The following is a 24,848-nucleotide window of genomic DNA, read 5'->3' on the forward strand; positions in this document are numbered from 1 at the left end:
ACTGGAAAAGTATACATCAAAAAATTAGCAGTTGTTCACGGGTGGCAAGTTGACAATGTGCGTTAGTGAGTACAGATTAAGCTGCTGTAGCAAAACAGCCCAGCACCAGCTCACACAAGGTAGGGGTTTATGTCTGTCTCACGTAGCTGTCCAGAGGTAAGCAGGTGGTCTAGGCAGGTAGGCGGCTCTGTCCCCATCATCCAGGGACTTAAGTTCTCTCTATGTATTACAGTACATTAGGTTACGTATCCACCGTCTGCAGGTATGCTGTCCTCACCTGCTTGTTCACCCTCATGTCTTGGTAACAGCTGGCAAGACAGGTGGAAAGAGAAAAAGTAAAAGGCAAGCCATTTCCGTTTACGAAAGGGACACATTTACCTTCTCTGCCATTTGATTAATGAGGACTTCATCGCAGAATCACCCCTGGCTGCAAGTGAGACCGAGAAATGTATTCTTTGGCTGGTCAGCCGTGAGCTCTACTAAAACTTAGAGATTCTGAGTTTTAGGATGTGTCTGTTATGAAAAAGAAAAAAGAACTAATGGGTATGAGACAATGTTTCTTATTTTACTTAGCTGTACTTTAAAATTGAGTTGCCTTCTATTTTAAATTGATAAAGAATTCATCTTCAGTGTAGGAAAAATTAGAAAATACTAATAAACAACATAGAAGAAGCAATTCCTCCTCTCCCAAGACGTTAGCTCTTTGCCCGTCATACGTGTAGTTTTTTTTTGCGGGGGGGGTTCTAAATATCCTTGGGTGACTGTGTCTTACGCTTTTCATAAGGCAGTGGGAAATAAGCCTTTTTCCTTTTTCATCTCGTTTCCTGATGCCGTCTGTGCATGTTTGAAGGAGACAAACCCCACAAATGTGAAGTCTGCAGCAAGTGCTTCAGCCGGAAGGATAAGCTGAAGACCCACATGCGGTGCCACACGGGCGTGAAGCCCTACAAGTGCAAGACGTGTGACTACGCTGCCGCGGACAGCAGCAGCCTCAACAAGCACCTGCGGATACATTCCGACGAGCGGCCCTTCAAATGCCAGATCTGCCCCTATGCCAGCCGCAACTCCAGCCAGCTCACCGTACACCTCCGGTCCCACACAGGTACGTCCTTCACGTGGTCCTTACGCTGTGCTCCCACTGCCTGTTGCCTAAGTCACCAGCACCTTCAAGCACTGAGTCACAACCTAAGTAAAGGACCTGGGCACGTTAGTTCATCCCGTGGTTTGCAGTTTTGCTTTTCATCTGCTCAGAAGTCACTTTCTCTGTAAAATAGGGAAAAACATCAAGGTTATAACTTTATACACATCTTTATGTAGCTTTAGACACTATTCACTTGTATTTAATCGAGGAGGTGCGCTAAATGAAATATAAGCAATGCATTTTTAATCAATGTCTGCATAACGTACGGTTAGGCATTTCAGTCATCTTTTAAAGACTGCTCTGATCAGTTCAGCATGGGACAGCGTGAAAAAACTCAGCTGAGTAGGTAACTTAACAAATGATGTATGTTTTCCTTTTAGCAAGTGTGTCTCTTAGCTTTTGATACAATGGTACTGTGTAACCACCACAAAATCTCAGCAGCATATTATAATAGCATTTATTGCTCACATACTTCAGGTCAGCAGGGAGTTGGCTAGACATTCCATTGATCTTGGCTGGGCTTAATCACATGTGTGGGAAAGGCTGGGTGTCCGCTGACCTTGGCTGGGGATCTGCTGGCTGTCTCCTTGCCTTGGCTGGGGCAGTCTGGCTCTGCCCACATGTCTCATAGCCTCCCTCTGGGACCAGTGGGCTACTCCAGGTTTGTCCTTCTCATGACAAGGGCAGACCTCTGCATGGAAGACAAAACAAGTATGCCCCAATGTGTAAGCTCATTTCAAGCCTCTGCTTGCATCCCATTGGCTAAAGTAAGTTAAATGGTTGGGCCTGGTGTCAAGGGGTGGGGCTGAGCTCACCCACAGTGGAAGGTCATCCCAGGGTTACATGGCAAAGGCCATTTTTGCACCAACCATCATTCACCAGTTCACCCCACCATCATTCACATCTCTCTGACATGCAGATGCATTCATGGCCTCCCAAGACCCACACAAGTCTAGCCAATCATAGGATCAGGCTGAAAGACCAGGAACTTGCAGTCTCCATCAGGTATAGATATGGCTTCTCTTGACCCAGAGCCTTCTGCAATAAAAAGACAAGCTGTCTGTCCCCACGCTCCCAACATGCAGCGGTGAAACGCAGCCAGGATACTTATAATATTTCTGCTATTCCAAAGGGGAAGAACAGGAGGCGCTTGGCTGTCACTGGTGCACAGATTTCTGAATCCCTCTGGGCAGATGTTTCTAGGTCCCCCCACTCTGGGAACAGGGAATGTTTCTTGATTAGGCATTGACTTGGCTGCCTGCTTTTTGACTCTGCTCCCTGGAGCAGCCTTTCATCACCTCCCTTAACCACTTCTGAAAAGGAGTGGAAAATGTGCCTTTGAGAAGCTTTTTCAGCCTGCTTCCTGCCTACCGAAAGTTGGGATCTTTTTAGATTTTATTTTAGTCTAGGCTGACAGCTTTGCTGATAGAGCTATCTTAAAAACGTTGTGAGTTTCCTGTGTATCTGTGTGCCAAAAGCCACACCCATAATTCTTTTGGAAACTTGCCTTTCCTCTAAACTCAATTATAGGCCTTTCGGCAAATAATGTTCTGTAGGTTGAAGCTGGTGTGACTTTTAGGAATCCTTGTCCAGCTGAGAGGACTTACTTGGCACCAACTTTATTCTTTCGGAGATTTTGACAAAGAACCTTATGCTTACACCCTTCATTTCTCATTCGTTCTTCCCTCTGTGATCAGTTCCCTGGATACGATCTTTGTCCCCAGGCTTTTGTCTTACTTTGAAAATCTTTTGCTGGTTGAAGATGGGAAACTTCATCTAACCCAGCACATCTTTGATTTTCTGTATTCTCGCTAAATTCCATTTTGAAAATGGCCAGTTCTTTTTTGAATTTGTCTCTTTCTTGTGGGACCTTATCATATGCAGCTTGTAAGACACTTTCACTGTTCTGCTTAGAACTAATGAATTTCTTTGCTCAAGTCCAGAATTCAGTGGGTACATTTTCTATCTTCTAAGTTACGACAGGTGACAGTTTTTCCAAATACTTGCTGTGAAATGTGTGCACTGCCACTTTTCCAGCCTTTACCTGCCCCCAAACCCAAAGCTACGTATTTTAGTTTTCTGTTACAGCAGCGCTCTGTTTCTCAATGCCAATATGTATATCAGTTATCTGTTGTCACAATAATGCAGTGTAACAAAAAACCCCACAGAACCTCAGTGGGTACAACAGCATGCCTTCAATGTTCATGTTTGGGGATCAGCTGGGTGTCATCTGGGCAACTCTGCTGGTCTTTGCTGGGCTCACTTACAAATCTCAGAATCATCTGGCTGTGGGCTGGCTGTCCACTGGCCTTGGCTGCAACAATCCAGCTGTGCTCCACGTTTGTCGCCTCCTCCTGGGATCAGCGGGCTAGGACAGGATTGACCTTCTCCTGGCGATGGATGACAGAGGTACAAGCGAGCAAACCCTGATTCACAAGCCCATTCAAGCCATTACTTGTATCAAGTCTAGTTAACATACCATTAGCCAAATCCAATGACGTGATAGAGCCTATTTTATTAGGGGTCATGGCAAGTCATCCTGCCCCTGTCGGGAGAGCGTGCATAATTACATACATGGCAAAGGCTATGGCTACAGGGAGCGATAGGAGGTGGGGAGGTCTGAGGACATTAATCTGCTACAGCAAGTTAAGACATTGGCATAACTGGCGCCATCTGATTTTCTTCTGAAATCTCCTCAGCCTAAGTTAGAGGCGCTGAAGGATTCATTTAGGGAGGTTGTTCAGAATCATCTTGACTTAGGGGGGTAAACTTAACCATTTCATTTATACTAGCATCTTTAAGTTGGTCTAGAAAAAGTGTATTTTCTAAAAATTTAAATGTATGCCATTTATGCAGTATCTCCATGGAATGTTCATTTCCCTTTTATAAATCTGTGGCACTTGTAAAATTTTACAAATTGTAAAATGAATAGGATTTTGTCTTTACCCTTCCATCGCTTTGATCAACTGTATTGCCTCAGTAGCAACCTAAACTCAAGAAAGATCTGTCAGCTTAAATATATCAGTTGCTTGTTCACGGAGCAACATTCATTAATTCCTCACCAGGTACCAGACGCTGCGTGGATCAGCTAGTGGGCAGGAATGAACGTAGTCATTAGCTTTGGGGAGCTTATGGTCCAGTGGCACTGGTACTGACCAGTCTGCCTCATTTAAGAAATAAATCTATGGTGAAAAGGAAAAAGAAGAAGGAAAGAAGATAATTATGATGAAAAGATTTAAACCCTTTGCCTTCACGTCAGAAAGTGTTGTTAAGCTCTGCGACTCAGCTGTGAGATTTGGTTATCTGGTTTTTCTGGGTTTGACCCCTGCTACGTTGCTTTAAAAAAAAAAAAAGGCAAACAGATCGTCACTAATTTGGGCAGTGATGTAACTAGAAGACCTAGTAGAACATTCTAGAGCAGTGATTCTTCCTCTGAGTCCACAGACACCTTCACCCAGGGATCCATGAGTAGAATTTAGGAGGACCCTGAACTTGGATGAGGAAAAAAATTACATCTTCATTTTCGCTCGTCTTACTGAAATGTGATGTGTCCTTCAGTTATGAAAATAGGCATCCAGTCTGATTACAGTGCATGTGAACTTGTCGCCAGTAGAAATCACAGATCTTTTTATAAGGTGTTTTTGATAGATCAAAACATCGTTTACGCTCTTCTCTATTTAGAAATTGGTGTAATCGCTAGACCCACCACTAGAGCTTGTTACTTAATGCACACACATTGCCAAATCACAAATTTTTTAAAATTATTTAATAATTTTCAATATAATTAGTTTCTTTTGTATTCCTTTTGATTTTTATTTTAGTTTACTTTGTGCATTTAAACATTACCCCGAGAAAGCATGCATGTGTTTCACTAAACTGCCAGAAAGGGGTCCATGGCTTAAAAAAGGTTGAGAGCAACATTCTAAGGCAGAAGTCAGCAAACTTTTTCTATAAAGAGCCAGATAGTAAATATACTTTAGGCTTAGCGGGCCATACAGTGTCTATCACAATTTACTCACCTCTGCCAGTTGTAGCATGAAAGCAACCAGAAACAACACACAACAAATGGACGTGGCTGTGTTACAATAAAACTTTATTTACAAAAACAGGCTGTGGGCTAGATTTGGCTCACAGTCTGTATAGCTTACCATTCCTTGTTCTAGAGTTTCACGTGAATGATCTCAGTGGCATTTAGTCATGCAAAGCATTGTTTAGTTTGGGGCTTCTTCCTTTTCTCGAGGCTTGTTTAATTTGCTCCATCATTAATTGCATTTATTAAACAGCTCATTGTGATGTTATAGGTCTTATACCAAAAAGCCAGAACACAGTCCCACTCTTTTGAGCTTATGGTAAGAAAGCAAACATTGGTCATATGTACAGATAATCACCTAGCATCCAAGAATACCAGCTTTGGCTACATACTCTAAGATGTTAACCAGTATATGACATTCTGGAAAGGGTGGAACGATAGAGACAATTAAAAATATCAGAGATTTCAGGAGTTCAGGGAGTGGGGTTAGGGGTGAATAGGTGAAGCACAGGGCATTTTTAGAGAAGTGACACTGTCCTGTATGCTTCTGTAATGGTAGATATGTAATAGTATACATTTGTTGAAACCCATAGAAATATACAAAACAAAGAGTAAATCCAAATGTCAACTATGGAGTTTAGTTAATAATAATCTATTGATATTGGTTCATCAGTTGTAACAAATGTACTGCATTAATGCAAAATGTTAATAATAGGGAAACGGCGTGCAGGGGAGAGAAGGAGCATATGGGAACTCTGTACTTTCTGTATAATCTCCCCAAACCTAAAACTGCTCTAAAAAAGTAAAGTCTTTTAATTAAAAAAAAAAAAAAAAAAAAAAAAAAGAATACCCGCTTTGGAATCAGCCTGGGTTGGAATCCAAGCTCTGCCATGTACTACCGAGTGACTGGAAACAAGTGATAGAGTCGCTCCAGGCCTCAGCCTCCTCATTTGTACAGTAGTGTTGAGAATCATATTGATAATAGTACCCACCTCATGGGAATGTCGGGATCATCAAATGAGACCATTCTTGTGGAATGCTCAGCAGGGCGCCTGCCATCCGGGAAGCCACCGAAGAACCTTAGCTGCTGTTGTTTTGCTTGCTTAAACAATATTGCAATGGGCGGGGTCACCAATTCGCTTGACTTATCAGATGATTGGGACTTGGCATTCACTGAGGAAATAAATTTGGAATATCATGTCCTTTCAGATGTTGCAATTTCGCTTTACCTGTTCATCTTTCACCGAACATGAATTAAAAAAAAAAAATCAAGCAGCTGGATTTTGTAACTCCACAAGTAAAGAACGCAGCTGGCAATGTGGGATAAATAAATTGTGCGCAATAAACACGTCTTTATTAATAAAAATCTGCATGAAGTGTAAGCTGGGCGTTTCAATCCTTGTAAAAAGAATATTCTGATGAGTGAGCGTGGAGCTGACTGATTTGAAAATGTGCCCTTGAATCTGTTACAACATGTAACTCAACCAAAATCAACGGATTATGCAAAATTATGCAACTGTGAATGGTTCCCTAGCAGAGCGAACACAATAACTATAGGAACGATAGCTTGATCGTTTTCAAGGATATACTAAGTGTATTCGCCAATCTTATTTTTTTTTACTGGGGACAGTTAAATAGCTTGATTTTCAATCTCCGTTTTTCTTCTGGGTGTTATAATGGTGGTGGTGGTTTAAGTTTGGGAAAAGGAGAGAAGCCCCCGACCCCTCTTTTTTTTTTCTCCCAGGGGCTGCTAGGAGCTGCAGTTTTAGAAGGTCTCCACCCGCCTGCCTTGGTATAAGCGATTTTCTGGTGTGTGCTTCGGGGGGATCCGCTATGGTTGTTGCCTGCCTGTTCTTATCTAAACTCACCTTGTGTTGACAGGGGACGCCCCCTTCCAGTGCTGGCTCTGTAGCGCCAAGTTCAAAATCAGCTCGGACTTGAAAAGGCACATGCGCGTGCACTCGGGGGAGAAGCCTTTCAAGTGCGAGTTCTGCAATGTCCGCTGCACCATGAAGGGGAACCTCAAGTCGCACATCCGCATCAAGCACAGTGGGAACAACTTCAAGTGTCCGCATTGCGACTTCCTGGGGGACAGCAAGGCCACGCTCCGCAAGCACAGCCGGGTGCACCAGTCCGAGCACCCCGAGAAGTGCTCCGAGTGCAGCTACTCCTGTTCCAGCAAGGCCGCCCTGCGCATCCACGAGCGCATCCACTGCACCGACCGCCCCTTCAAGTGCAACTACTGCAGCTTCGACACCAAGCAGCCCAGCAACCTGAGCAAGCACGTGAAGAAGTTCCACGGCGATGTGGTCAAGACCGAGGCCTCGGAGAGGAAAGACACCGGCCGGCAGAGCAGCCGCCAGGTGGCCAAGCTGGACGCCAAGAAGACTTTCCACTGTGATCGGTGCGATGCCTCCTTCATGCGCGAGGACTCGCTCCGCAGCCACAAGCGGCAGCACAGTGAGTACAATGAGAATAAGAGCTCGGATGTGACCGTCCTGCAGTTTCAGATCGACCCCAGCAAGCAGCCCGCCGCGCCCCTCGCTGTGGGGCACCTCCAGGTGCCCCTCCAGCCCAGCCAAGTGCCCCAGTTCAGCGAGGGCAGAGTCAAAATCATCGTTGGCCATCAGGTGCCCCAGGCAAACACCATCGTCCAGGCTGCGGCGGCCGCAGTGAACATCGTACAGCCCGCCTTGGTGGCGCAGAACCCAGAGGAACTGCCCGGGAACAGCCGGCTGCAGATCCTACGCCAGGTCAATCTGATCGCCCCTCCTCATTCCTCGGGGTGTCCGAGCGAGGCGGCGGCGATGCCCCAGCCGGCTGTCCTGCTGACCACTCACGACCAGACGGACGGAGGCACTTTGCACCAGACCCTCATCCCCACGGCCCCGGGCGGCCCCCAGGAAGGCTCTGGCAACCAGACTTTCATCACCAGCTCGGGCATTACTTGCACTGACTTCGAAGGCCTGAACGCTCTGATTCAGGAGGGAACCGCCGAAGTGACTGTGGTCAGCGACGGAGGCCAGAACATCGCCGTGGCCACCACAGCTCCGCCCATATTCTCCACCACCTCTCAGCAAGAATTACCCAAGCAGACTTACTCCATCATCCAAGGAGGCGCCCACCCAGCTTTGCTCTGTCCGGCGGATTCCATACCAGACTAGTGCTTATAAAACAAAAGAAAGGGGGGAAAAGGAGTGACCAAAAAAGAAGTCAGAAATGGAATTCTGTAAGAGGTTTGCCCTTAATGTTTTTAAGGATTGTTGTGAAAACACCCCGCCCCCATAATAAATTGTAATTTTATACTGCTTACTGAAATTTTTTTATGCTGCGATAATTTTGAGACCTCTGAATCGCGGTGTTCTAAGTGCTGTAGAATCTTAAATACTACCAAGATGATCCCGATTAGGGGTTGGAATGAAATGAATTGAGTAGTGAATACATTTGTTTGCTTCCAACTTGATTTGCCAACTCTTAATAAAGGTTTTTTCCGTCTCATTAAATTTGTGTAGTAGATGGTGCTTCTCAGCCTCTCTTCAGTCCCCATTCTGAAATAACCCCAATGTTTGGGGTAATAGTGTTTTAATACATGGATACAAATCTATCGGCATGAAGGACCATTTTCTACATAATGTTACATGGATTTTTGATCCAAAAAAAAAAAAAAAGTTCAGCGTAAATGAGGGAGAAAAAGGAATAGTTTCCTAATAAATTGATACATCATTAAAACATAACAAATGTTAGTGATTCTTTAGAGTCACAGTATGATTTGGGTTATTGGGGTTTGAATTACTAAAGAGAACTTGAAGAAGCAAAGGTTCTTAGTCCTCTCTCATAAATAGTATATAAATGCCTTACCTTCTTCACAGTCAAATCAAATATGTGTGGTGCCTAAAGTGACCCAACTATCATTTTTATTTTGAAACTTCAGAGTGACAAACCTGACGTTTCTGTTTAGATGCTAATATAATTAACCTTTGGGTTAGGTTACTTATAATATTAACCTTTAGGACAGTTTTCTAGGATGGCATTGTATTAGACGGTAATATACGTGCAGTCCCAGGGATCAGATGAGAGGGATTGGAAAAGCACCTAGGTCCAAAGCATGGGCTGTATTGAGGAGAGGGAAATTCAAATTTCAGTCTGTTTTGAATTGAAATGCTGTGTGATCAGTAGGTGGCGCCAGAGAACGATCTCAAATTACCCGTGCTTGGATCCAAAGACCTGAATTTGGGTCTTCATCTCTGATTTCCAGCTTCTAGCATTATCTTCAGCTCAGGGTGGGCTCTTAATAAACACTGCATAAATGAAACATGTTGTCACATAGCATGAGCAAGGATTGGTGAGGAGGGGAGGTTACTCTTGTGAGAGAAGCATATTTAAAATGTGAGAACACTTTAGATACATTTTTACCAGAGTAATCAACATTTTAATTTTATTCCCTAACACACAAACTTATTAAAATTCTCATGCATATCAATTCACTTTTACATAAAGATATTATTCCCTCCTCGCTTTTTTTTGTAATAACAAACTATGGAAAATGGTGATGCTGAAAACCTTGAGAATTGCCTGTTGGAAATAGAAAGACAGCATCCCTTTGGATACCCATACAGGGACTTCCCCAGCGCTCCAGTGGTTAAGACGCGGTGCTTCCAATGCAGGGGACGCGGGTTCCATCCCTGGCCGGGGAACTAAGATCCCACATGCTGCGCAGCATGGCCAAGAAAAAAAAGAAAACACATACATATATATATATATATATCTCCTCAAGCTGGGCTTTGTTTTCTTTCTTTTTATTTTTGATCCTTCTTCTTCACCAGAAATTATCTTCGTATCAGCAGTGATGATAATGCATCATAACTATGGTTTGGTAAGAAATCAAAAAAGCTTGCAGCTTACTCTGTTAGTATTTTAGTAATTTTATCACTTTAGAATTATTGCTTGCAGTTCTTTGGGAAACTATTCAGCCGTTGGATTTTACCTGGGAAACTTCTATTGTCATGAACCTGTGTTCTACATCTTTTTTCCCGTGTGCCCCTAGTTTCAACTTTTAAATGATTTTTTTCCTGATTATAAATGTAATGTGTATTCAACATACAAAATATGGGAAACACGTTATAGATCTTCGTCGACGTACGAATGGGTTATGGCCTGATAAACCCATTGTAAGCTGAAAATATCATTAAGTTGAAAATGCATTTAATACAGCTAACCTACCAAGCATCATAGCTTAACCTCACCTACCTTAAATGTGCTCAGAACATTTACATTAGCCAACAGTTGGGCAAAATCAGCCTATTTTAGAAGAGAATATTGAATAGGTCATGTAATTTAATGAATAGGGAAAGTGAAAAACACAGATTGGAGGGGTACAGAATGGTTGTAAGTGTATCAGTTGTTCACCCTCGTGATCCCATGGCCGACTCACTGCCGCTGCCCAGCATCGGGAGAAAGAATCAGACCACATAGTGCTAGCCCAGGAAAAGATCAAAGTTCGAAGTATGATTCTTTTGAGTGTGTATTGCTTTTGTACCATCGTAAAGTCAAAAAATTGTTAAGTTGAGCCATTGTAAGTTGGGGACCATCTGTATGTATATTATTAAGAAAAATATAAAAGTCACTAATAACTTTACTATCCAGGTGTAAAAATTGTGACCATTTTAATGGACTTCCTTCTAATCTTTTTTTTCTATGCTTGTGTATGTTTTCTATTTTTTTAATTAATTAATTTATTTATTTATGGCTGCATCAGGTCTTAGTTGCGACATGTGGGATCTTTCATTGTGCTGCGGGCTCTTTGTTGTGGCGCGTGGGCTTCCTTCTAGTTGTAGCATGCAGGCTTCTCTCTAGTTGTGGCACACGGGCTCTGTAGTTTGCGGCACGCGGGCTCTCTCATTGAGGCGTGCGAGCTCAGTAGTCGTGGCACGTGGGCTCAGTTGCCCCACGGCGTGTGGGATCTTAGTTCTCCCACCAGGGATTGAACCCGCGTCCCCTGTATTGGAAGGCGAATTCTTTACCCCTGGACCACCAGGGGAGTCCCGTATGTATGTTTTCTACTCCAGTTACAGAGTTGGGGTTGAATTGAGCATACTATTTTCTTTTTATATACTATATTTCTCTTTATATCATTATATCTCCACGGAACTGCTGCCCTCCATATATACATATAATGCACATACACATACATGCATATACATACACACACATGCATATTTGGATTTTTTTTAACAAACTACAACAGCAAAAGTTGTTCCTTGTGATAAACTATAAATAGAATTGTACAAAAACCAAGCCAATAATCTCCAGCCTATTCTCACCCCACCCAAGGTAAGTAAGGTCTCTGTGTTCATACCAACTTAAAAGTTAACCTAGAAAAGGCTTTCCCTTATTTTTGTAGTAATTGTATCACACTGTGTACACTTCTCTCTACCTTGCTCTTATCATTCCATTTATTAACAGTACTGTGTGTCAGTACAGCTATGCCTAACTTTTTTTTTGAAGCAAATGGTAGACGATGACTTACCATGTTATAAGCACCACATGCTTTATTCACCCATCTCCATATTCATGGGTACTTTGGTTGTTTGGGGGTTTGTTTGCCATTACAAACTGCCACAGTAAACATCCTACATATTTCCTCTTACTCAGTTGTGCTTTCTTTTCTTTCTGTAGTTTAGAGTCCCCAAAGTGAGTTCCAGTGCGTTTCTGTAGTTTGTACTTGCATAGAGTCAGATGATTTTTTCAAAACGATAGTCTCGTTGGTGGTGGGGGCTCCAGCTATCGCGAATCTTGTTATCAATCTTTTGAAGTTTTGTAGGTCTGATGTGTGAAAATGGTAATCTGGTCTTTGTGCATTTCCTGAGCTGGTGTTTTGATCTGCATCTCTGTGACATCTCTGCATAGACTTGTTGATTATTTGCATTTTTCTTATCTATGAACTTTAAACTCATACTCTTATTTTTCTCCTTGGGTTGCTGGGCACCTGGGGAGGTGAACCCCATGTCTGTCAAATGGTGCTGAGTTTTCTCCCCTCCTATCCTTTGTCTTTTGACTTTCCTCATGGTGCTATTTCCATATAAAAATAATCATTTTGTATGCAGTCAGATTCTTCTAGTGCTTTATTTGTGGCTCCTCTAGTTTCTAAGAAAGTCCTCCCTTCCCTTGAGGTTTTTTTCTTTAATATTTTCATTATTTGTTTTCAGTTTCTGCAGCCAGAATTCATATTTATGTGTGTATGATATAGGAGTTTAGCTGCCCAATTATACCAGGACCATGTGTTAAACAAAATATTATTTTGCTTGGAACTGAAATCTTAATTTCACCTTTAGATGATGTTCCCAAATATACTTGGCTCTACCTCTAGAATCTGTTCTGTCTCACTGATCTTCATATCTTCTCTGGGTTGCCAACATTACGTATTTGATTATATTAGCATTAAGGTAAGCCTTAGTATCTTTTAGACTTGCAAAGCCTCCCCGTAGCTATTATTTTCCAAAATTTTCTTAGCAATTCTTAAATATTCATATTTCTAAACGAACTTCCTTTTGTCCATTACCCCTCCCGCCACAAAAAGTAAACCTTTTGAGGATTTGTATTAGAATTGTATCTGTATGGTTACATGAACTCATGAAAAGAATGACTTTAAAAACTGTTAAATCTGGGACTTCCCTGGCAGTCCAGTGGTTAAGACTCCGCACTTCCACTGCAGGGGGGCACAGGGTCGATCCCTGGCTGGGGAACTAAGGTCCCACGTGCCACACGGCGCAGCCAAAAAAATAAAAAATAAATGTTAACTCTTCCAACCAAAAACTTTTATTTAAACCCTGTTGTAATGTATACTTTTCTTCATATACGGTCTATTCTTATTAAATAGGGCCTGCATTTTCTTGTTGTTTTGAATTCTACTGTAGCTGTAAATAGGATTTTTTTTATGTTAAAATAATTATTTGCTGCAAGCATAGAGAATAGCTATATTTGGTATATTTGTCTATATTGTACTACCTTAGAAAAAAAGTTTTATTGATTGACAGTATTTATTAGAAACTCTTGGTTGCTGATAAATATGACTTATGATGGTTGTGGTATAGTCACCTCATTCCCAGGTGTTTTTTTCTCGTCCCTTGCAATACTTATACTACTTATTTTGCAGTCTTGTCCTATTGTATTAGTCAGAACCTCCAAACAGTGTTGAAACAGCTGGCATCCCTGTTGCATCTCTAATTTTAACTTGAATGGCTTTAGAATTTCCCAACTTAATATAATATATGCTATTCCTTGGGTGACAGTTTTTATAGTACTTAGTCATTTTCTTCTCCCATTTTCAGAGTTTTTATCAAGGTGGGTTGCTGATTATTGTTAAATATCTCTTGACATAAATATTTGAGTTTTGTACTTACATATGTTGATATGTGAATTAGTGTAGGACATAGCCTGGTACTGAAGCCTCTTGCATTCCTGAAACAAACCGTGTAGGTCATGTTGGATTATTCTTCTAATACATTCCTAGATTTCATTTACTGATATTTTCCTTGAAATTTTTATAACCATTTGTGTAAGTGCAGTTGAATGCTCGTTTTCTTCTTTGTTCTCTGACTTTGCTTGTTTGTTTGTTTTAGGTTATGTTACTCTGAAAATAAATTGAGGCTCTTTCCTCCTTTTTCAGTGACCAGCAATAGTTTGTTATTTCAGGAATTATCTGTTTATTTTCTGGGCTGATACCCTTTTTCACTGTACATTCTTAACAAACTTTCCATTTTTTTCTGTAATTAATGGTCTATTTGGACTTTATGTCTCAACCTGATAAGTTTTGGTAATACATACTTTGCAAAAGAAAAAATCATTCATTTTGCTCTGTAATTCCATTTAACATTCTCCTAAAATTATTTTAGAATCTTTGGCTTTTTTTTTTTTTTTTTTTTTTTAATCTAACAGTGCTCTTGTTACTTTTTTTGGGGGGGGTGGTTTTGGGGGAGTTTGGGGGGTTGGGGGTGGGTTGTGTTTTGTTTGTATTTTCAGTCTTCTCCTTAGGTAGTTTGCCAAGAGTTTATCTGCTTTGTCATTTATGTAAAAGTAAAGCTTTTGCTTTTATTTATTCTCTCTCTGCTCCTCCATTTTATTCATTTCAGCATTATCTTTATTAATTCTTTCCCCTGCTTTTCTTTCAGTTTATTTTGTTAGTCTAATTTCCTGTATTAAGTTCACTTATTTTCAGCCTTTAATAATGGGAAAGCATTTAAAGCTGTATATTTTCCAGTATGACTTCACCTATGTTAAAAGATCATATTTTTCAAAGTTAAATCATGACTGCCATACAAATATAAAATGAGCGTGTGTTAGCAATTTTATTTAATTCATTAATTAATGAGGAAATCAGTAAGTTGTTACAGCAGGTTTGAAGGAGAATTCAGTGAATGCTTACACAGGCAATCAGGAATGCTGAAACAAATTTACAGACAGATGCAAAACTGGTTAGGGTTTACAGGGCAACCATCAGTTGCATTCCACCCACAAAGTGTGTTTACATTCTTATATGCTTTTTGCATTATTATATGTTTCTGTAACTCGCAAAGTTGTAAAAGAGCTCAAAAACACTAAAAGGCATCGACCACTATAGAGTTAGATAACCCAGAGCTGGAATATGACGGGACAACCAGTAATCTTTTTTGCCTATTTCCAAGTCTTTCAGAAATTTTCATGACATCCATATCCCTATAGATTTTTATATGAAGTGTCCTTCTTTCGTAAATTTCTAGGTATTTCGTTATTTCAGTTTTAGGGTTGGTTGGTTGGTTTGGTAAGTCAGGGGGATAAAACCCAAGAGTTAGATAAAGGTTTATTTCTTATTTTTCAAGTAGTTACAGTTTGTGAAACTGTATTTTCATTTTTGGTTTCTGATATTAATGAGTTTTGATCTGAGAATATGACCTGTAAAATATGCGCTTTTTGTAATTTATTAGTTTTCTTTATGGCCGTGTACATGACCAATTTTTGTAAATGTTTGGGGACATCTATGAATCAAGCATGTTGACTCTGTTATTCAGATTCTCTTAGTTTTTGTCTGCTTGATAAACTTTGAAAGAAGTATTTTTAAGCCTCTTACTATGGCTGTTTTTTTATCATGCTTTTCTTGTATTACTGTGTTTCATTTTATTCTATTTTGTCATATGTTGTTTGATCATGTAAGTTTGTGGCTATTATGTGTTCTTTGTCAATTTTACATTTTACCCTTTAGTATATGCCTGATCTTTCTATTTAATAGCTTTGGGCTTTAAATTACACTTTACTTAATAACAGTATTCTAAGTCTTATTTTATATTTTATTACATTTGCTTGGTTTATCTTTCCCACTCAGTGGTTTAATATCTTCCTTTAATAGCATCTCTTTGTCTTTTGTTGGAGAAGTCAAACTGTTTGCATTTCTCATAGTAACGTATACTTGGTATTATTCATTTCTGTCTTATTTAATATTTACTATTTATTAAACTTTGTAATTTTCTCCTTTTTCTTTTCTAACTTTTCACTTTGTTCTTGAAAGTTCTTATATGTTTCCATTCTGCTAATAGTTACTTTCTAAACTCTAGCAATTATTTTTAAATCAATTCCTCTATTGCTATATCAGATATAAATATCAACCAGGCCCCAACCTTTCATTAAGAAGTCTCCTCCTCACAAGAGGAGGCCGTTGGGCCACATCTCTTTCTACAACCCCTCTCTCCAAATCCTGGGTGTTGCTGAGGTAGCTTGTGAGTTTACTTCCAGGCTTTTGTTAAGTTTTGCCCTACAGTATGTCTCTTACATTCTAATTCCCAAATCACCACATCCACTGAGATTTAACCAAAGATTACAACATTCGTTGTTCACCATACTTTCTTATACTCTTCTTCCCGTATCTCACATCTTTACTCTGAGTTTATCCTTATTCCGTTAATTTCTTGAGTATATTCCTTAGAAAGGGCACATAGGCTGGTATTTCTTTTGTCCCAGCAGATGAGTGATACCTTTGCACAGCGGATTCTTTTCAGTAATCTTTAAATTCTGTTCTCGTGGAGATGAGAAGTTTGATACTGATCTGATCCAATTCTTGAGTGCCCTAGATCCAGCGACCAGCAAAGTTGAGACAAAATGGTAGTGTTGCCGGGAAAAAAAGTTGGGAGGTCTCTCACCTCAGCCAGTCAGGTTGTGAGAACCAATCTCTGAAATTTCCAGAACAGCGGGAGGGGATTGAAAATGGGAAACATTACTAATCTTGAAAAATTTTTGTTGTTCATTTCATCCCACTACTCAGCAACAAAATTATGGTTCTATAAATTGAAACACATTTTTTATTCCCTTTGACTGTAGGGCTCCAAGCTTCAAACATTTCTTTTACATCAAATTATCATTCACAACAACTTTTTGTTGTTGTTATGTTGTAAACTACATAAATATATTACACATTTTTGATAAATAATTAAAATAAGCAAAAGCGTATCTTAATGAGATTGATAGGCCTAGTTTTTAATAAGCTTATATATCGGTGATGAATATTACTTTGAGAAAAATTTTTTTTTACCAACTGCTAGAATGAGATACAGATCTCTTTCAGTTATAGTCCCAATTTTCTTTTTTTATTGATGTAAATGCTGAGAAGTCTCATTCACATAAATAAGGATAGGGACATAGAAAGTGTATTGTTACAGCAATGCTTCTCAATTATTTTAATTCCTTCTGAGTTAAATGCCAGAAAATCATACAATGATCAATCATAATTATTTGGGTCAATTTCGTTAAAAGCAAAGAACTGAAAACCACCTGGGATTTCTTTCAGTCATGCAGCAATTACTTTCTCAGCCTCGGCACCATGAGTCGCCTTCTGGGTGTACTCTTAGATGATCAGTTTTAGGGAAAAGTACACATCAGAGTTGAGGATCTGAGAACTGATTTCCTCAGTCACGCCCATACACCTCTTGAGAAATCTTTGTATATTCCCCAAATACAAGAACCCCAGTTGAAGGCCCTTGCCCTGGAGCAGGGTTCAGCAAACTTCTTCAGTAAAGGACCAGGTAGATGCCGCGGAGCAGCTAAGCCCGTGCGCCACAACTACTGAGCCTGCGCTCTAGAGCCTGCGTGCCACAACTACTGAGCCCGCGTGCCACAACTACTGAAGCCCGTGCACCTAGGGCCCGTGCTCCGCCACAAGAGAAGCCACTGCAATGAGAAGCCCGCGCACCGCAACGAAGAGTAGCCTCCACCCGCCGCAACTAGAGAAAGCCCGTGCACAGCCATGAAGACCCAACACAGCCAAAAATAAAGAAAAAATAAATAAATAAATTTATTTATTTACTTTTTTTAAAAAAGGACCAGGTAGAAAATATTCAATATTTTTCAGCTCTGTGGGCCACACGGTCTTTATTGCAGCTCTTCACCTCTGCTATCGTAGCACGAAAGTAGCCAGAGACAATAGTAAAGGAGTGGGTGTAGCTGTGTTCTGATAAAACTTTATTTATGGACATTGACGTCTGAACTTCACAAAATGTTCAAGTGGCACAAACTATTATTTTTCTTTTGTTTTTTTGCAACCATTAAAAAAAAATGTGAAGACCATTCTTGGCTCACAGACCACATAAGAACAAGTGCGTTGGACCATAGTTTGCCAACCCTTGCCCTGGACCCTGCACATAATAGGTACATAACAAATATTTATTAAATAAATGGTACTAATGATTTTCAGTGATAAAAAGCTGACATTTATTGACTCAGGATATGCCAACACAATGCTAAATGCTCTACCGAATCATCTCATGTAATCCCCCCAACATCCCATGAGGGAGGATTACTGTTATTACCCACATTGTGCAGAAAAGATGTTTCCCAACTTGCCTGGTTTAAGAATCCCCTGGAAAACTTGTTAAAAATGACCACAGCTACAGCCCAGCTTTGGAAATCCCAATACAGCACATCTGGGTGGGTCACCTGAGAATCTGTATTTTAAATCTAGGACCTCTGGCTATTTTTCTGATCCAGACAATATGGGAAATACCACAGTAAAGAACCAGAGGCTCAGAAAAGGTAAGAGATCCACCCAGGGTCACACAGCGATTAGGTGATGTTTAAACCAAGAGCCAACACTCAAATCACCTGCCCTCGTTCTAATCAGCATGTTTTCTCTAGTCATGACCTTCACCCAGCTTGCTAAATCTGGGCTTCTTTGCAGGAATTCATTCCCCCTCTACTCCCACCCACCCCTGGATCTCCCTGGAATATTAAGTGGGACTGGGCAGGCCTTGCTGGGTGCCTGCCACGCCCACCCCCAGGTGTGAGTTACAGGCCTGTTTTGTTGCACGTCAGTTTACCACTGTAACTTGGGAAGTTCAGAGTTACTATCTTTGCTCTGAGCTTCTTATACACACCAAAATATTTCAGTTTTGTGTCCCACATTATTCTGCTGTGCTTGATCTAAGAGGTCAAAACATAAGCCTGCTAGCATCTAGTTTTACATGGGTTTTCTTGGGGAAACCAAGAATTCAAGGGTTGTGTCCTGGAACAGGGTTACTATATTGATACTTCTTGGTGGGGAGGGGTTTGTTTGTTTGTTTTCTCGGCCTCAGAAGGATTCTCTGAGCAATAAAAGCTGAATGCTTACAACTGAAATTGATCTCCGGTTCATCAGCCAGAATTGGATCTTCTGGAAAGATTTCAGTTGAAGATCTGGAATAAAAACTTTGATAGCTTCTCTCCCCTGCCCTTCTGTTTCCTTTACTGCTGTGACACTGTCCTGTCTTTAAGAGGCTGTGTGAGGAGCTAGATTCGACCCAGGGGGCTGTCCACAGCGAGACTGCCTAATCTCAGGCAGGAGCTGCACGGCCCATGACTACAGCCTGCAGAGATGGTGAAGTCTTGCTTAAACCAAGCCTTCACGCTTTAAAATGCTCTTCCGCACTTTCAGTGACCTGGGGAAACCGAGCAAGAAACAGGTCACGTGACTTGCCCAAGCTCACTCTGCTGGTTACTGGTCTTTGCTTTTGAGCCCAGGTCCCTACCTCCTTCCTTCCCTCACCGCTCCTTCCCCCAGCGCCAAGTGTCTGGCTAGTGGGTAATAAACAGAGGCAAGAGGCCCCATTCCATTTCCTTTGGTTTCGTTTTCTTATGGAGCTTGGTGCTTCCGACTTCATCCTGGCATCAGGAGAGCAAAAGAGGGTGCCCACGAGTCCCCAGGCCAGAGAACAAACTCTGAGAAAAGCCTGTGGTTTAGTACTGCATTATTGGGAGCCAGCAGGGTCCCAGTGCCACTGTCCTGGACTAGGGGCACTTTTGCCCCTCCCTACACACACACACACACACACACACACACACACACACACACACACACACAGAGGAAAAAATTATATATATATATATAGAGAGAGAGAGAGAGAAACTTACATTTTACAACTGTGTGGGCACAGGATTAATATAATCTAAACTGGATTATATTAAAATTTTTTTCTTCTGATTTTAAAACAAATTAAAGTTCTTCCATGGGCCCCTAATTGGAGATGTCAGCCCCTGGGGGTGGGGAGATTATAACCAAGACATGAGGAATGCTAAGAGAAGTTTTCATTCTACAGGGAGAAGAGACAGGTTGGGCAGAAAGATAATTACTTATCTTCGTTTTGCCTAGTTTGGTTTTTTATAACAGCTTTATATTGAATTATACTGAGATAATTCAAATGACATAAAAAGAATTATATTCTTTTAAAGAATATAATTTAGTAATTTTTAGTATATTCATAAAGTTGTGCAACCATTACCAGCATCTAATCGCAGAACATTCTTAACACTCCAGAAAGAAACCCTGTATGCGTTAGCAGTCACTTTCCATCCCCGCTCTTCCCAGCCCCTGGCAACCACTAATCTACTTTCTAACTCCGTGAGTTTGCCTATTCTGGGCATTTTATCAATACATAATTGGAATCATACCATATGGGATCTTTTGTATCTGACTCCTTTTTTTTTTTTTTTTTTTGCGGTACGCGGGCCTCTCACCGCTGTGGCGTCTCCCGTTGCGGAGCACAGGCTCGGGGCGCGCAGGCCCAGCGGCCACGGCTCACGGGCCCAGCCGCTCCGCGGCATGTGGGATCTTCCCGGACCGGGGCACGAACCCGTGTCCCCTGCATCGGCAGGCGGACTCCCAACCACTGCGCCACCAGGGAAGCCTTGTATCTGACTACTTTTACTTAGCATAATGTTTTCCAGGTTCGTCCAGGTTGTAGCATGTATCACTACTGCATTCCTTTTTATGGCCAAATAATATTCCAGTGGGTGGATAGACCACATTTCATTTATCGATTCGTTGATTGATGGAAATTTGGGTTGTTGCCATTGTTTGTCCTAGTTTTAAAGATACTCGAGTATTCAGGTTTTTGGAATCATTTGTGAATTTTTGTCATGATACCCACTACCTACTGAACAGTTACTCTGTGTCACTCGCATTAACTCTTTGAACATCCCCGTCAGCCCTGTTCAGGACCTCTTATTAGCGTCATCATTTTAGGGTTGGTGAGGAACAGCTGGCCCTGTGGGTCACACAGCTGGTCTAGTTGATTTGGTTGGACTCACACAGTGATTAAGATCCTGTTCTAGATTCTGATCCTGCCAGAATCCCGTGTTGCAATCTAGTAATGGGTGGGGCACACTCATCCGTCTTTGCATGAAGACAAAGACAAAGCAGTTGATTCTAGCACAGTGATCAGTGTGAAAATAGTCAGGCACGGCAGGGAAATGACACACTCTTCTCTCAGATAAGTAGCAAAGGTGGAGACTGGCCAAGGAGCTACTCTGTTCTCTTAGCAAACTAGCGTTTATTGAGCACTTACTACACACCAGGTATTTGCTAAGCATTTAACTGCTGTGCCTCCTATAACCAGCTCTCAAGAAACCAAGAGTGGACCAGAGGAGAGCTCCGAAATTTCTTCTGACCCAGTATTGGCATCCCTTAGTTCTCAGGAAACACATCCATCCATACATATATCTTTTTTTTTAACACATATATATAGATATGTACTCGTATTTTTAAAACAAGATTTCATAGGATAGTCAAAATGTTTTGCAAATTATAAGTAAAATAGTACTTTTGAATATTCTTCCTTGAACCAATCTCTTTATTTTTTTCCAAAAGTGCTAGCTGTAAAATTTTAAAAGAATTCCTTTAGTTAGTTGTTCAGTTTTTAATGCTGATTTTGTGGTTCTTAAGCAGTGATGAGAGTCATTTATCTTGGGCTATATTTTTCTGGCATTATCTTTCCCTGGGCATTACTTCGCTGAATTTTGAGGGTGGAATTGGGTGATATTTAGTTATTAGGGAAAGGGAGACAATAGGGCGAGTGTTCTGAATGCCATCAGCTGCTTTGGTTTTGTGAGTTGATTGGTAGGTTCACTCCAGGTAGGTGTATAGAACTTTCAACAGGGCCCACGGAGTTATGAGGACACTAGATTCTATGACTGAGCCACTGCCTTGAAGCAGCTTATGTCTAGACGCCACCGTTTCTTGTCTTGTCATTGCCTCTACCAAAACTGTGGATCTTGAGGGCTCAGATTGGTTCTAACCATGCTAACCCCTGGAAGGAAGTGTTCAGCAAATGTTCACTAACTCATTCATTCATTCAGTGTTTCTCGAGCACCTGCTCCATGCCAGGTGTGGTTCTATAAACTTGGGAGGTATCAAGAGCAAACAAAGAGTGACCCTTGCTCTTATAGTCTACCTTCTAGTGTGGGGAAAGAGACAGTACACAGAGAACAAAACACATATGTACATTTTACAGTGTCTTAGAAGGATAAGTGCTGTGGCATGGGGGGCAGGGCTTGATAGGGAAGAGGGGTTGCAGTTGTATATAGGATGGGCAGGGAAGGCCTCCCTGAGAAGTTAAGACTGGAATGAGGGAGGGAGGGAGCCATGTGGATATCAAGAGGGAGAGAGTTCCAGGCAGAGGGAACAGCCAATGCAAAAACCCTAAAACAGAAATGTGCCTGGGGTGTTTGAGGTTAATGTGACCAGAGAAAGATGAGCAACAGAAAGAGAAACTGGTAGAAAGTGGGGTTGGGAACAGTGTGATTCTGTTTTTTGTATTCTCCCATATTTTAAAATAACTAAAACAATAACAACAGTTGCATTCATTCAGCAAATACTAATTGCATATGATGGTAGTGACACAAGGCAGGCAGGGTCCTTGCCCTCTGGGATCTCACAGACTAGTAAGGCAGATGGGCAAATAAACATTTGTCACAGTATATGAATGCTCTGTCAGGGGGACATAGCAGGACGACGGGGAACCCATATAACCCAGGTTTGGAGGGTCCAGGGGAGGCTGCTCGTGGAAAGTCAAAATGATAATTGAAATTGGGAACAGAGAAATGGAGGGGTGAGCATTCTAAGGTGGGCTGGAACACATGAAGCCCTGGAGGAGAGAGGTCATTTGTAATCGGAGCATTTTTCTAGAAAGGAAAAGACCAAAGAAAAAGGTGCTCCATGGAGAATGTTAGCTCCTGGGAAGGTTGTTTATTTCTAGAGAAGCAACACCACATTTATACCATTTATACAAAGTGATCATATAGTCCATCATCCAGACTGGGACATCAGACTGGGACACCTTTGAGAGTGGGGTGGCAAGCACTCTGGCTAATTATGCTGGGAGAGCAGGTATAAGTAGCCTCCAGTATGCCCTTACCACCCTCACCGATGGAAGGCCAAGCCCAGAAGCTGTAAAATAATGCCTAATGCTTCTCCCTAGTGGTGGAATGCAGCAGCACACCACAAGTCAAAGATCAGAGTTTCCTATCCCATGAGTCAGTTTTCCAAGAAAAATAACAAGTCACGTGCCACAGAGCTGATCAGAGTTTGGGTTTTGACCTAATGCTTTAGAGATAAATTTATTACTATAAATGTATCAAGTTTTATCCATCTGTTTATTCTTCGCTGTGTGATTGTATTCCTATTTTCAGTGTTAGTGGCTGTGGTAGACTAGATTTCTGTTTCCAGCCCAGCACTCCCTCCCTGGTACAGAATCATACTTATCCACCCTTGCACATTGGTATCATGGTGGGTAGAGTGGCTTCCTGGCCCCACTGACTTCGGGTGAAGCTGTGTGATTTGCTTTGCCCAATGGAATACAGTAGACCCGATGGGATGAGGGGTTTTAACTGTGTCTATACAGTTTGGCTCATCCTCTAGCTCTCACGTGACCTGTCACGAGAAGAACATGCTGGGTGTAGCAAAAGAGCCAAGGAGACACGAGCAAACACATGGAATTGACCTCAACCCAATCCAGTAGAGCCACAATGACTCACAGACACATAAAAAAGAACCAATGTTTGTTGTCGAAAGCCACTGAGATTTTGAAGTTGTTTGTCACACGGTAAAAACTGACTAATACAGGAGACTATTAGTAAACGTACTCAGCTTACCATTGTCTACTGAATTGCCATTTCCAGTGTTTCGCATTTACTTGAATTAGTGAAATGATGTTTTCCCTGCAATACCACTTTAAAATCACTTTCAACACAAGTATGATGAAATAAGTATTTGTCCTTGTAAAATCTGGATGCAAATCCAGCAGGTCTCTTCTCCCCATCTTGTCTTGCATCCTTTTTCTTCCTTTTTTTTTTTTTTTTTTTTAATTTTTGGTCAGTTCCCTTTCATAGGAGAGAGAAAGAAAACCTGCCCAGAGGACTCCCCACCCAATCTACCCAAGACCTGTTAGTCTCCATAAGGGCATCTTTTGCTAGAGGCAACATTTTCCTCACTGGCTCTGAGACTCAGTGCCTTCCCAGAGAAGATACATGAGAGGGATAAAGTGCTGGAGATGCCTCAGCTTTTAAGAGACTTTACACCTCTTCTTCAAGAGGAGTCTATTCGTTTTGAGCTAACTCTAAGTTACCATGTGTCTTCAGAAAGATTCACAGAGTTCAGATTAATTTGAGCGATTGGTATGCTGAAGGCTCAATGAGAACTTAAATTTTTTTTCCGTATTAAAGTTCTTGCAAGTCAGCAAATCGGCAGTCATCTGTCCAGAGCTTCTTTCCACCTAATCCAGTGTAGACAGCATAGATACACCCAAATTACCTGTAAGCAGGTGAGTAAGTACTGTCATTCAAAGACGCAGCAGGCCCATGGAAAAGTGGAACAGTGGATGGTAGTGGTTAAGAACACGGGCTCTGGAGTCAGAAAAAGGTGGGTTCAAATCCCAGCTCCATAGTTTCCCAGAGATATGACCCAGACAAGTGACCCAACCTCTCTGAACCTCAGTTTCTTCTTCTGCATAATGGGGATAATAACAGTTCCTACCTTACAGTGTTGTAAAGAAGGATTAAATAAAATAACACATGTTAAATAAAATAATACATGGTAAGATATGGAAAACAAACTTGTGATACCAAAGGGGAAAAGAAAGGGAGGAGGGACAACTTAGGGGTGTAGGATTAACAGATACAAAATAAAATAGAGAAGCAACACAGATATACTGTATAGTACAGGGAACTGTACCCATTATATTGTAAGAACCCATAATGGAATATATCTGCAAAAACACTGAATCACTATACTGTACACCTGAACCTAACACAATAGTGTAAATCAACCATCCTTCAATTTAAAAAGAAAAACAAAAATAATAATACAGGTTAAGTACATAGCACATAGTAGGCAGTCAGTTAATGTAGCCA

General features: G+C 41.3%; 1 protein-coding gene across 6 annotated transcripts in view; it reads left to right on the top strand.

Annotated features, from left to right (window-relative positions):
• The window catches only part of ZFP64 (ZFP64 zinc finger protein), a 78,882-nt gene that overhangs the window by 21,155 nt on the left and 32,879 nt on the right, over window positions 1-24,848 (top strand). The window contains exons 1-3 of one of the 6 annotated variants that reach the window (XM_024128539.3): window positions 391-543; window positions 851-1,102; window positions 7,053-8,567. In XM_024128539.3, coding sequence (XP_023984307.1) covers window positions 519-543; window positions 851-1,102; window positions 7,053-8,335 — 1,560 coding nt within the window. In that variant the 5' untranslated portion in view covers window positions 391-518 and the 3' untranslated portion in view covers window positions 8,336-8,567. Of the gene's footprint in view, window positions 1-390; window positions 544-850; window positions 1,103-7,052; window positions 8,988-24,848 lie in introns of those variants that run through there. The other 5 variants (XM_007128995.3, XM_007128994.4, XM_055090910.1 and 2 more) reach the window with 5 other exon arrangements.

This window comes from Physeter macrocephalus, chromosome 14, assembly GCF_002837175.3.
Source record: "Physeter macrocephalus isolate SW-GA chromosome 14, ASM283717v5, whole genome shotgun sequence".
NCBI lineage: Eukaryota > Metazoa > Chordata > Mammalia > Artiodactyla > Physeteridae > Physeter > Physeter macrocephalus.